The sequence below is a fragment of the Carcharhinus amblyrhynchos genome, chromosome 2 (assembly GCF_965287045.1).
Source record: "Carcharhinus amblyrhynchos chromosome 2, sCarAmb.v2.hapA, whole genome shotgun sequence".
Classification (NCBI taxonomy): Eukaryota; Metazoa; Chordata; class Chondrichthyes; order Carcharhiniformes; family Carcharhinidae; genus Carcharhinus; species Carcharhinus amblyrhynchos.
In genome coordinates this window covers 18,457,947-18,471,136 of record NC_137325.1, presented here as the reverse complement: position 1 = coordinate 18,471,136, position 13,190 = coordinate 18,457,947, and the positions used below count along the sequence as shown (strand labels likewise).

General features: G+C 45.5%; 1 protein-coding gene across 1 annotated transcript in view; it reads left to right on the top strand.

Moving 5' to 3' along the window:
• LOC145360329 (sodium/hydrogen exchanger 3-like) overlaps positions 1–13,190 on the top strand; it is a 106,064-nt gene that overhangs the window by 79,055 nt on the left and 13,819 nt on the right. Inside the window, exons 7-12 of the mRNA XM_080215529.1 lie at positions 2,595–2,797; positions 6,487–6,576; positions 8,110–8,180; positions 8,837–8,966; positions 10,384–10,490; positions 11,369–11,498. Coding sequence (XP_080071655.1) covers positions 2,595–2,797; positions 6,487–6,576; positions 8,110–8,180; positions 8,837–8,966; positions 10,384–10,490; positions 11,369–11,498 — 731 coding nt within the window. The remainder of the gene's footprint in view (positions 1–2,594; positions 2,798–6,486; positions 6,577–8,109; positions 8,181–8,836; positions 8,967–10,383; positions 10,491–11,368; positions 11,499–13,190) is intronic.

Below are 13,190 nucleotides of genomic sequence, written 5' to 3'. Positions count from 1 at the left end.
ATCTTTGCTTGAGGTTGGTGGGGGGAGGGATGAAGGGGGGTCCACTGACATTCTGCCTGAGGTCAGTGAGAGGGAAGTGGGTAGGGGCCAGCAATTGGGTCTGGGTAGTGGAGGGTGTGGGGTATAAGGGAGCCGGTAATGTTGGGGGATGGGGCAATGTCAGTATATAAACTGTATATAACTGGCATGTACCTGGCAAGGTAGACGCCTTCCTGGATTTTGAGGTCAGTAGATGCTACTTTTGCTTTCTTTTCACACAGTCACTGAGCTGCCTTACACACACACACACACACTTCGCCGAGGCTGGGCACCACATCTAGGGCTGAGACCGAGTTGCACTGTAAGCGAAGGGCTGCCTGGGTGTGCCATTCAAATATGGCGCCCGGATGTTGGCGCCTGTGAGGTGATAGCAAGGAGGAACTTCCTGCGCCACCCCACCTCACCACAAAATTCAATGTGCTCCTCGCAACTGCATAATTAACTTTCTGCCACCAGACTGTGGACCCTATTTTACCATTTTGATTCTAAGTGCTGGGTGGATTTGAAACTGGGGAGTGTTTCAGATCTGACTTTTTAAACCTGTTCTCAGATGCCCCTATATGCCCTCTGCCTGAAAAATACCAGTGCTTTGCTCTGCACAAGCCTGCGGGCAGGGCCCAAAACCCTGCAGCTCCGATTGGCATGCGCAGAAAAAAAAAATGATAGAATGCTGCTCCCTGCCACACCACTCCTGGGCAGGATAATGCCTCCCCCTGGCCCCCACAGACATTGCCTCATCCTCCAACATTACTGACTCCCTTATACCCCACCCCCTCCGCCAGCCAGACTGATCGCAAGCCCCTCCTCCACTTCCCTTTCACCGATCTCAGGCAGACTGGTAGTGGACCCCCCCCTTCATCCCTCCTCCCCCCCCCACAACGATCTCAAGCAGTCGGACGCTAGGCCCCTACCTTCTCACTAACTGGAGCGCCCGAATCAGACTTTTATGGAGCATGTGTGTTTTGCACTGATTCTGGATGAGCAAACGCAGTGGTAAAGGGGTAAGTGTCTGTAAGGTTGGGCGTGTAGCCCAGCAAGTCAATTTAAATGCATTTAAATGGCCATCGCACCCACTTTGGGCGCGGTCCTGATCACAGGTAAAGGGCGAACCGGCGCAGAGGCGGGCACAGATTGCGCTTCTCACCTTACACCCGGGTGCAACTTGATGCTAAAATCGGGCCCTTTGCCACTGGAATGGAACATTCTGTCCATAGAATTGCCGATTGCAATGTCTGGATTTTCTGTTCTTTGCATATAGGAACTCCAAAACCTGATAGCAATTTCAGTGCCATAGAAATGGTGATCATTGTCGGTATTACCATCTATAACCACCACAAAATCCAAACCAATTTGTTTTAGATTTGCTATGGGCGTATTATGGGTTTATCCGACACCGAATATTCAAGGAAGGACATACTTCAGAAATGATTTGCCTCAAGATTCCTTTCACTTTGTGAGGGACATGATTGCATTCTCACGTAGGAAAGCAGTAAGGTCACAAAGGGCAAATAGCTCTGGATTTCTGCTGCATATTGGCCATTAATGGCGCCTCCTCCTAGTGGGGGCCTCGACCAACTCTCATGGAGTTTGACTAACCTGGAGTGACTCACCTAGAGTGACTCAGCATCAACTTTCAAATAGAAAAGTAAAGTGAAAAGTAAAGGTAAAGTTTATCTAATAGTCAAAATGCTTTCATTAACACTGCAATGAAGTTAGTATGAAATTCCCCCTGTCACCACAGTCTGGTGCCTGTTTGGGTCAATGCCCCTAACCAGTATGTCTTTCAGAACGTGGGAGGAAACTGGAGCACCCGGAGGAAAACCCACGCAGACACGGGGAGAATGTGCAAACTCCACACAGACAGTGACCCAAGCTGAGAATCGAACCCAGGTCTCTGGTGCTGTAAGGCAACTGTGCTATCGTGCTGCCCACAAGTTATCTCAATGTACCTATGGAATTCATAGAATCATAGAATCATTGTGGTGCAGAAGAAGGCCATTCAGCCCATCAAATGTGTAACTCTCCAAAAGAGCATCCTACCCAGGCCCTATCCGCGTAACCCTACATATTTACCCTGCTACTCCCCCTAACCCACACATCTTGGGGCAATTTAGCACGGTCAATCAACCTAACCTGCACATCTTTAGGCTGTGGGAGGAAACGGCAGGACCCAGAGGAAACCTACGCAGACACAGGGTGAATGTGCAAACTCCACTCTGTAACCCAAAAGCTGAAATTGAACCTTTGTTCTTGGCGCATTGAGGCACTAGTACTAACCACTGTGCCACCGTGCTGCCCCAATTCTATCTCACAAAAAGATTCTACCTAGTGAGGTAATGAAATAATTGACCTCAAACAAATAAAAAAGTTATCTTGCTTTCAAAGTACAATCATATCGATCCTTCATCATCTGTAAGCCAATCCTACCAAATGTCACATCAAACAAGGCATTCATTGCTTTGTCCTTGACTTAAAAGTACTAAGTGAGTCATTTTGAATAAATGCTGGTAGTTTTGAGCTTTAACTAAAATATTTCCACTCTTTCAACATTCTAGGTGTTGTAATTCAGACCTGGATTCTCAACCACTACCGTGTGGTGCGGTTGGAGTTTATAGATCAGGTGGTGATGTCGTACGGAGGCCTACGAGGATCTATGGCCTTTGCTCTGGTGGTGTTGCTGGATCTGAAGCACATACACGAGAAACGATTGTTTGTCAGTACGACCATCATTGTGGTGTATTTCACAATCATCTTTCAGGTAACCGTCAACACTGAAATGTCCCCAACTTCTCCGCTAATTCGATCAATAGAGATCAAAAATTACTTTATCTTTCGAGACAAATGTTAAACTGAGGCCCAGTCTGCCCACTCAAGTCATAGAATCGTGCTGTGCGGAAAAAAGGCCATTCGGTCCATCAAGTCTGCACCGATAGAAGCAACTGCTAAAGTTGTAGATATGAAAGGTTCTGTGGCAGTATTTTGAAGATGGACAGGGAGATTCTCTCCCGCATTCTATTAATCTCTCAACCAATTATGGGCAGCATCGTGATACAATAGTTAGCACTGCTGCCTCACAGCACCAGGGACCCGGGTTCAATTCCGGCCTCTGGTCACAATCTGTGTGGAATTTGCACATTCTCCCCGTATCTGCATGGGTTTCCTCCGGGTGTTCCGGTTTCCTCCCACAGTCCAAAAATGTGCGGGTTAGGTGGATTGGCCATGCTAAATTGCCTGTACTGTTACTATCCCTTGGGGATAGTGCCTGAGTGGGATTGTGGTCAGTGCAGATCCAATGGGCCGAACGGCATCTTTCTGCACTGTAAGGATTCTATGATTCTAACCAACACAAGTCAAATAGTTAAATAAAAGCAAAATAGTGCCAATGCTGGAAATCTGAAAAAGAAAACAGAAAATGCAGGATAAATTCAGCAGGTCTGTGAAAATTCCCTAGTCACCACACTCCGGCGCCTGTTCAGATACATAAGAACATAAGAACATAAGAAATAGGAGCAGGAGTAGGCCATCTAGCCCTTCGAGCCTGCCCCGCCATTCAATAAGATCATGGTTGATCTGTCGTGGCTCAGTTCCACCTTCCCTCCCTCTCCCCATAACCCTTAATCCCCTCTCTTATCAAAAACCTATCAACCTGCGTCTTAAAAATATTTAGTGAGGCAGCCTCCACCACTTCAACGGGCAGAGAATTCCAGAGATTCACCACCCTTTGAGTGAAGAAGTTCCTCCTCAACTCCGTTCTAAACCGCCCCCCCTTTATCTTGAGGCTGTGCCCCCTAGTCCTACTGTCTTTTTTGAGCGGGAAGAGTCTCTCCACCTCTATCCTATCCATCCCATTCATCATCTTATATGTCTCAATGAGATCTCCCCTCATTCTTCTAAACTCCAACGAGTACAAGCCCAGTTCATTCAGCCTCTCCTCATAGCTCAACCCCCTCAACTCCGGCATCAGCCTAGTAAACCTCCTCTGCACTCCCTCCAAGGCCAAAATATCTTTGCGCAGGTACGGCGCCCAAAACTGCACACAGTACTCCAGTTGTGGCCTCACCAATGCCCTATACAGCTGCAGCAAGACCTCCCTACTTTTATATTCAATCCCCCTCGCTATGAAGGCCAGCATCCCATTCGCCTTCCTGACCACCTGCTGCACCTGCAAGCTGGGTTTTTGCGACTCATGCACAAGGACCCTGAGGTCCCTCTGCACCGTCGCCTGCTGCAGTTTTTCGCCACGTAAGTAATAGTCCTTCCTACCATTATTCCTACCAAAGTGGACCACCTCACATTTGCCAACATTAAATTCCATTTGCCATTTCCTGGCCCATTCGCCCAGCCTATCTAGATCCTTCTGCAGACTCTCCACACCCTCCGCACAATTTGCCGTTCCCCCAATCTTGGTGTCATCAGCAAATTTCGACACCCTACACTCGGTTCCCTCCTCCAGATCATCTATATAAATGGTAAATAGCTGAGGCCCCAGCACCGACCCCTGGGGCACTCCACTAGTCACCATCTGCCAATCCGAATAGCACCCGTTGACCCCCACTCTCTGCCTCCTATTTGACAACCAATCCTCTATCCATGCTAACACCCTACCCCCAACTCCATGTCCTCAACCTTCTGCAATAACCTCTTGTGAGGTACTTTGTCAAACGCCTTCTGAAAATCCAGAAAGACCACATCCACCGGCTCTCCTCTATCCACCGCCCTAGACACATCCTCATAGAACTCCAGTAAATTTGTCAGACACGACTTCCCTTTAATGAAACCATGCTGCGTCCGCTCTATCAAGCAATTGCCTTCAAGAAGCCTTGCAATTTCCTCCTTAATGACGGATTCTAACATTTTACCTACCACAGACGTTAAACTAACCGGCCTATAATTCCCCGCCTTTTGCCTGGCACCCTTCTTAAACAACGGCGTAACATTAGCCGTTTTCCAATCATCCGGCACTTCCCCGGAATCCAGCGACGTCTGGAAAATAACCACCAAGGCATCCACTATCACCTCCGCCATTTCTTTCAGAACCCTCGGATGCATTCCATCCGGTCCTGGGGACTTGTCCACAATCAGCCCCTCCAGTCTGTCGAGCACCGCCTCTCTAGTAACAGTAATGTCATTAAGACCCTCCAGTCCTACCACCTTTCCATCACTAACATCCGGCAAATTATTCACGTCCTCCTCCGTGAAGACAGAAACAAAAAAGTTATTCAATACCTTAGCCATATCCCCATCCCCTACCACTAGGTCCCCTTTCTCATCCTCTAACGGACCAACGTTCACCCTAGCCAGCCTCTTCCTTTTTATATATTTATAAAAACTCTTGCTATCATTTTTTATATTAAGTGCTAGCCCAGCTTCATAGTTTCTCCTACCCTTCTTTATCAACTTCTTTGTCAATCTTTGTTGACATTTAAACCTCTCCCAATCCTCTTCTCGCCCACTACTCTTAGCTACTCTAAATTCCTCCGCTTTTAATTTAACACTTTCCTTCACCTCCTTGGTTATCCACGGCTTATTACCTCTCCTCCTACTGTCCTTTTTGACCATTGGAATAAATTTCTGCTGAGCACCAAGAAAGATCTCCTTAAAGATCCTCCACTGCTCCTCAGCAGACCCTCCCTCCAACGCGCTCCCCCAGTCAACATTCGCCAATTCTTATCTCATCCTACCGTACTCCCCTCTATAATTTAGCGTGGCCAATGCACCTAACCAGTGCGTCTTTTGGACTGTGGAAGGAAACCGGAGCACCCGGAGGAAACTCATGCAGACATGGGGAGAACGTGCAAACTCCACACAGTGACCCATGCCAGAAATTGAACTCGAGTCCCGAGTGCTGTGAGACAGGTTTGGAAAAAGTCAATATTACAAGTCCACAAGACTCTTCAGAATAAATGACATGTTCCAGTTTGTGTTCCCTGTAACTCCAGGAAGAGGCTCAAAGCCAAAACTACAACTGGAATAGTTTGCTTTAGGCAGTCACGTGAACTGCAAAAAAAAACAGAGGAACATGTTGCAACTACAGTATAAGTGATATGGAAAAGTGTAATAACACATGAGAATTCAACATTACAACCAGAAAGATGATGTCCCCATAGTCCTATAGAGATGGAGACTAGCTCCTCAGTTCAAAAGATTGCTGAAAAGGGAAAATGTGGTGTACTGAGTATTCTGAATGAATGCAAAACAGACTGTTACATGCAAACTGTAACATGAAGATAGAAAGAAAAAGTCTTGCCCTTATATAGTTCCTCTTGCAAATACAAGACATTCCAAAACACCCTACAGACGATAAAATACTTTTGAAGTGTGGTCATTGTTGTAATGTAGCAAATGTATGGATGAATAGATGAACCTGCTTGTATCTGATTTTTGGAGTTTATTATACTTTTATCAGAGCTGTTTTGGTTCTGCTCACTTGATTGTGATATTTTGCAGGGGCTGACGATTAAACCTTTGGTCAAATGGCTGAAAGTAAAGAGGAGTCAGCACAAGGAGCCTTTACTCAATGAGAAACTCCATGGAAGGGTAAGTCTATCAGCATCAGTGGAGTGGCACAGTGATTATGGTTATCAATGGGGATGGAGGGAGATCTTTAAATTAACTTTGAAAAGGGGCACCCTGATCCCAGATTCTCAGCGTTGCTGGTGTGTTCAGGCCCCGCCCCTCCAGCTGGCTGCTGGATCCTCGCCGGCACTCCGCAGTTGCACTGAGTGCCGCTGTATCAGGCAAGAAATGGCAGCTGTGAATTCGATATGCTTCACCCAGCTTTCCTCACCCAATCCAACAATCTTGGGAAAATTGCACCAAAATATCATAATTAACTATTAAACTGAATAAAAAAAATTCAGTGGGCTCAGAGAGACATCTTCCCAGTTCTGAAGGAGCAGGTTTAGACGTGGGACCAGGAGCAATATTTGAAATGTGTGTAACGGGTTACCTCCCCAATGCATGCATGGCTCCAAGGATCTTGCAACTGTGAGTACCTACCCAGCAATGTCGTGTAGTCAATGAGGCCAATTATGGGATTGATTGTTGACTCCAGGAAACTTCTGTTGATGTTGTGATGCTGGGAGCAACTTAGCATGGACCTAGTCGGCACCATCAGGGCTTCCTCACACTGACCATATGAACGTGCAGCAAGAGTGCAAAAGCTGCTGACTTGGTCATTATCCTCCCTTTGGAGGGGCCTGCTGTCATTAAGACCGCTTGGCCTCCCTTCTTTTCAAATATTAGTCAGGCTTCGGAGAATGTCTCTGTTTTGAGGCACCCTTGTGATCTTCTACCTCCCTCAGCAGGTGAGGCAGTAGTCCACCTTGTGCTGTCAGCTCTCTAATTGGGCCCCTCATCTTGTGAATCTGGCTGCTGTCCTTAATTGGATGGTAATCATGGAAGCAGCCTGTTAATTACCTGGAAAATTCCAATTGTTGGCGCATGTTTGACGCAGGCAAGGGTTTGGGACCAGAAAATGTTCTCAATGCCCAGAACTTTTCATAGCACGTGAGATTAATCTGTGCATAATGGAGTGGCACGGTGGCACAGTGGTTAGCACTGCTGCCTCACAGTGCCAGGACCCATTTCAATCCCAACCTTGGATGACTGTCTACATGGAGTTTTCACGTTGTCCCCGTGTCTGTGTGGATTTCCTTCGGATACTCCAGTTTCCTTCCACAGTCCAAAGATATGCGGGTTAGATGGATTGGCCATGCCTTATTGCCCCTTAGTGTCCAAAGGTGTGTAGATTAGGGAGATTAGCCTGGTAAATATGTAGGGTTACAGGGATAGGGTCTGGGTGAGATGTTCTGTTGGAGAGTCAGTGCAGATTCAATGGGCCAAATGGCCTCCTTCTGCACTGTAAGTATTCTATGATTCTTCTATATCTTTAATAAAAATCAGTTTTAAATTCACAGAATTTTTTAAATGGGAATTATTTTGCAATAAGTCTTGTTGAACAGAAAGGAATATTTCAGTAAGGATATTTGAAAGAACCTTGAACCATAACTTTGCAAATGCATTCATTTTCACTTTCTCACGTGTAAAGAATTGTGTCTGTCTTTTAAGGCATTTGAACACATCATGTCTGCAGTCGAAGATATCTCAGGGCAAATTGGACATAACTATCTTCAAAGCAAGTACGTAGATTTACTGATTTCTTTTTGTAAATTTGATTTATTGTTGTCACATGTACTGGTATGCAGTGAAAATTATTGTTTCTTGCACAGTATGCCTACAAAGCATACCATTCAAAGGGTGCAGAACATAATGTTTCAGTCAGTGCTCTGTAACTGTGTTGAGGGCAGTTCACTTATGCTGATCTTATTGTATAACCTACCAATGTGGCACAGTGGTTAGCAATGCTGCCTCATAACACCAGGGACCCGGTTCAATTCACAGCTTGTCTGTGTGGAGCCTGCACATTCTCCCTGTGTCTGCATGGGTTTCCTCCAAGTGCTCTGGTTTTCACCCAAACTCCAGAGACGTGGTCGTGCTAAATTCTCCCTCAGTGTACCCGAACAGGTGCTGGATAGTGGTGACTAGGGGAGTTTCACAGTAACTTCATTGCAATGTTAATGTAAGTCTTACTTGTGACTAATAAATAAATTTTAACTTTAACTTTACCAATGCTCTTACAGTCTCACTTCCCTTCCGTAATAGCTCAATTTATAATTCCATATCCTCCGAATGATTTCATTTTAGGCTTTGCGGCTTTTCAGCTCTTTTCCTGCCCCTGTAATTTGTTTAGCCCACGTATATTGAGACCCCCTTATTATGGTGTGTTCCATTTCAGGTGGACTAGCTTCGATAGGAAGTTCCTGAGCAAGATAATGATGAGACGATCTGCCCAGATTAGTCGGGATGAGATCCTCGGTGTTTTCCGTGAGCTGAACCTGAAGGATGCCATCAGCTACGTGTCTGAGGTAATCTCAATAGTTACACATGCAGAAAAGGCAGGCCTTCCGGCTGGGTGGTTGGTACATCTGGTAGTATTTTAGGTTAAGAAAATGATGATCATCACAAAAATGTGCTAAACCTTTGAAGAATCGTTGGCCAGGCTTCAGCTGGGGGATTGCATTCAATAATGGGCAGCAGATACATGGGAACAGCACCGCCTGCAAGTTTCCCTCCAAGCCACTCACGCTCCTGACTTGGAAATATATCACCGCTGCTTCACAGTCGCAGGGTTGAAATCCTGGAATTCCGTCCCTAATGGTATCATGGTTCAACCCACAGCACGTGGACTGTAGCGATTCACCCACCTTCTCAAGGGCAACCAGGGATGGGCAATAAATGCTGGCCAGCCAGTGACGCTCATATCCTACAGTCTGAAAGACATGCCGTTCGGTTCATTGGCCATGCTAAGTTCTCTCTGTGTTCCCGAATAAGTGCCAGAGTGTGTCAACTGGGGGATTTTCGCAGTAACTTCATTGCAGTGTTACTGTAAGCCTACTTGTGACTAATAAATAAACTTTAAACTTATTACCATTGATCTATTTTGTCTAATTACTTTGACTTTCTGGGCAGGATGTTCCGTGTGCTTTGCAGCGGCAATGGTGGCCCTCCAGTAACTGGCAGTAGACCCTTCTTGTCCCGCCAACAGTCTTTCCTGTCGCAGGGGAGTGGCATCAGCGGGACTGGAAGATCCCACTGGCATGAAAGGCTGGAAAGTCCTAGCCAATGTTTTCTCAGGAGGATGGGTCTATTTGGACAATAAATTTATAAATCCTTGTGATTGACTTAAACTGGATAAGCACGACAATCTTACTGCTGTCAAATAAAATGAACTAATGATTGTGCTGCAGAACGTGGGATGGGACTGGACTTTGCAACAAAAGGACCAAACATATTTGGAATCTGACTGTGATGAACAGCTCCTTGTGACGATAGCATTTAACCACTGGACTTTGCAACCTGGCTCATCCCGAAATCCTGCCCAAGGTCAACGAACCTTTCTATGGTCCGCCCCTCACTCGCTCTGATTCCTGTGGCAGGCGGGATGGTAAAATTCCAGCCACAATGTTTGCAACAGGCTGTTTTCTTGTTGAGTTTGGGTTCTTGCAGCTGATTGATGCGAATTGGAATCATTGATCGTACCATTAAACAGTCCTGGGCAAAACTGTGATCAAAAATAGAATCATACACTTCAAGTCTCGGGAGTGGGATTTAACCTTCTGACCCAGATGGTAGATAACTTTGTTTTGCCATCCGCTTTAATTTACCAGTTTAATGTGATGAATTTCCAATACATAATTCACCTATTAGAATCCTGAGGCTAAATTTAATTCAACAATCCTTTTATAGTTAATGTCTGACTCCTGTGCCTTTTCAATTCTGTAGGGGGAATGGCAGAGGTCCTTGGCTTTTATGCGTTCGATCAATGATATTAACTTTGACTTCACTGGCATTCGTTACTCTGCCCTGGATTCATCCATCTCTGCAGCATTGTAAGTATCAGCCGTGAGACCAATTTGGCCCAGTGACTAAAACTATTCGGCATGCATGGGGAGAGGAATTCTTTATGAAGTGCCGATTTTGCTACACCACTTGAAACGCAACCTAGATTGAAACATAGGCGGCATGGTGGCACAGTGGTTAGCACTGCTGCCTCACAGTACCAGGGACCTGGGTTCAATTCCCGGCTTGGGTCACTGTCTGGAGTTTGCACCTTCTCCTTGTGTCTGCGTGGATTTTCTCCTGTTTCCTCCCACATTCCAAAGATGTGTGGGTTGGGTTGATTGTCTGTGCTAAAATGCTCCTTAATGTCAGGGGGGCCAGTAGGATAAATATGTGGGGTTATAGGGATAGGGCCCTGTTGTCAGTGCAGCTTGATGGGCTGAATGGCCTCCTTCTGCCTTGTAGAGATTCAATGATGATCTAAGTGGAAAAACCTGAAACCAAGTTTCAAGTCCTTTCAAGGAAGTTTTACATTATTAATGACCTTGGGTCATCCCAAACTCTTTTAGAGTCAATTAAGCACTTTTGCAGTGTACTATTGGAAACACTGCCGTCAGTTTTGATATTAAGCTTGTACACACAGCATTGTGATAAAGACTTAGTTAATCCATTTCTGTGTCTTTGGTTAAGGGGTAAATATTGGCTGGCACGTTGGGAGAACTCCTTTTATTCTTTGAAATAGGTACCATGGAATCTTTTATTTTCATCTGTGAGAATAGGCCAGGCCCTTTGTTTAATGTCTTGCCTGGATTGTACATCCAGGATACCGGAACGGGACTTGAACTCTCAATGTTTTGACTCAAAGGTACGTTTGCTGCCAACGGGGTCCAGGCTGACACATTGTGACAAAATATATTTGTTTTCCCAGATGTGAAAATACCAGTGAGGTGTGTCTGGACATGCAAGCGATGGAGAATAGAGCAAAGAGCCCAAAGGATCGAGAGGAAATAGCCACTCACCACATGTTGCAGCAACATCTGTACAAACCCAGGCACCGGGTAAGGAAACTTATTCGTGTATCTTTCTCTCTCTGAATTTTGCAGGCCTTCAGAATTCTAAGTTGTGCATTTTTTTCCCAGTTCAGTTTAAAACCTAGACCTAAGGTCCAATCACCTGACAGTTGGTTTGGTTCTCACAAGATACTTCAGTACCTGACGCATTATGAATTGTACTGAACACAATGCAAACATTACTGAACATCCCCACTTCTGACTATATGTTGGAGAGGAGATATTGGTGAAGCAGCTGAAGATAGTTGAGCGTAGGACACTGCCCTGAAATGACTGACCTCCAACACCCACAACTATCTTCCTTTGTGCTGACTATGACTCCAACCAGTGGAGACTTCTCCCTCCCATTGAATTTTGCTAAGTGTCTTTGATGCCACACTCAGTCAAAGGGTGCCTCAATGTCAAGGGCACTCACTCAAACTTCACCTCTTGAGTTCAGTTCTTTTGCCCCTGCTTGACCAAGGATGTAATGAGATCAGGAGCTAAGTGGCCTTGGTGGAACAAAACTGAGAGTTGGTAGGTAGGCTGTTGCTGTGTATGTGTCCCATTGTTGATGGTGCTTTTAATCACTTTGCAAATAATTAAGATTATGGTAATGGAGTGGTAATGGAACAGATTGGATTTGTTCTCCATTTTGGGATAGGCCAACTGCCCACACTGTCAGATTAATACCAGTTCTGTAGGTGTACTGAACCAGCTTGACTAAGCTTGTTCTGGAAGACAAGTCTTCTGTAACCTCATGGCTCAACAGCTCCATAATCTGCTCTTGTCATCAAGCCTGGGGATCAACACTGGCTCAATGAGCAATGTGGGAGACCATACCAGGAGTAGCACCAGGGATACCGGAAATTAGATGCCAACCCGGTGAAGCTACAATACAGGGCCACATATATGGTCAAAAGGTAGAAGCAACATGCAATAAAAAGAGCGAAGCGATCCAATAACCAACAACTGGGATGTTGTCAGCGCCCATAGCTTCTGCAATATCCAATGCCTTAAGCTGTTTTTTGATGTCATGTGGAGTGAATCGAATTGGCTGAAGAATGGAATCTGAGATGCTGTGGACCTCAGCTAAAGGCCAAAGTAAACCATCTACCTCGGCTGAAGATGATTGCAAATATTTCAGTTGTGTATTTTGCACTGACATGATGGGTTCTCCATTATTCAGAATGAGGATGTTTGTGGGGACTCCTCCTCCAGTTCTTTGCTTAATTGCCCATTCTTGATTGAATATGGCAGGACTGCAGGTCTTTGCTCTGACCTACTGGTTAAGGGATCTAATTTCTGGTATGGTCTCCCACATTGCTCATTGAACCAGGGTTGATCCCCAGGCTTGATGACAAGAGCAGATTATGGGATCTATTGGGCCATGAGGTTACAGATTGTGGGTGAATAGACTTTAGCTACTGCTGATAACTTCCAATGCCGTGTGGATGCCCAGATTTGAAATACTAGGTCATTTTTGAATCTCTCCCATTTAATACACTAGTAGTGCCATCAAATCATGTGTCCTGAATGTGAAAACAGGGCTTTGTCTCCACAGGGACCATATGGTGGTCACTTTTTCCAGTACCGTCATGGACAGGTAGATTAGTGAGGATGAGGTCTAATAGGTGTTTTACCTCTTGTTAGTTTCTCACCAAACTGCTGCAGACACAGTCTGGCAAATGTGTCCTTCAT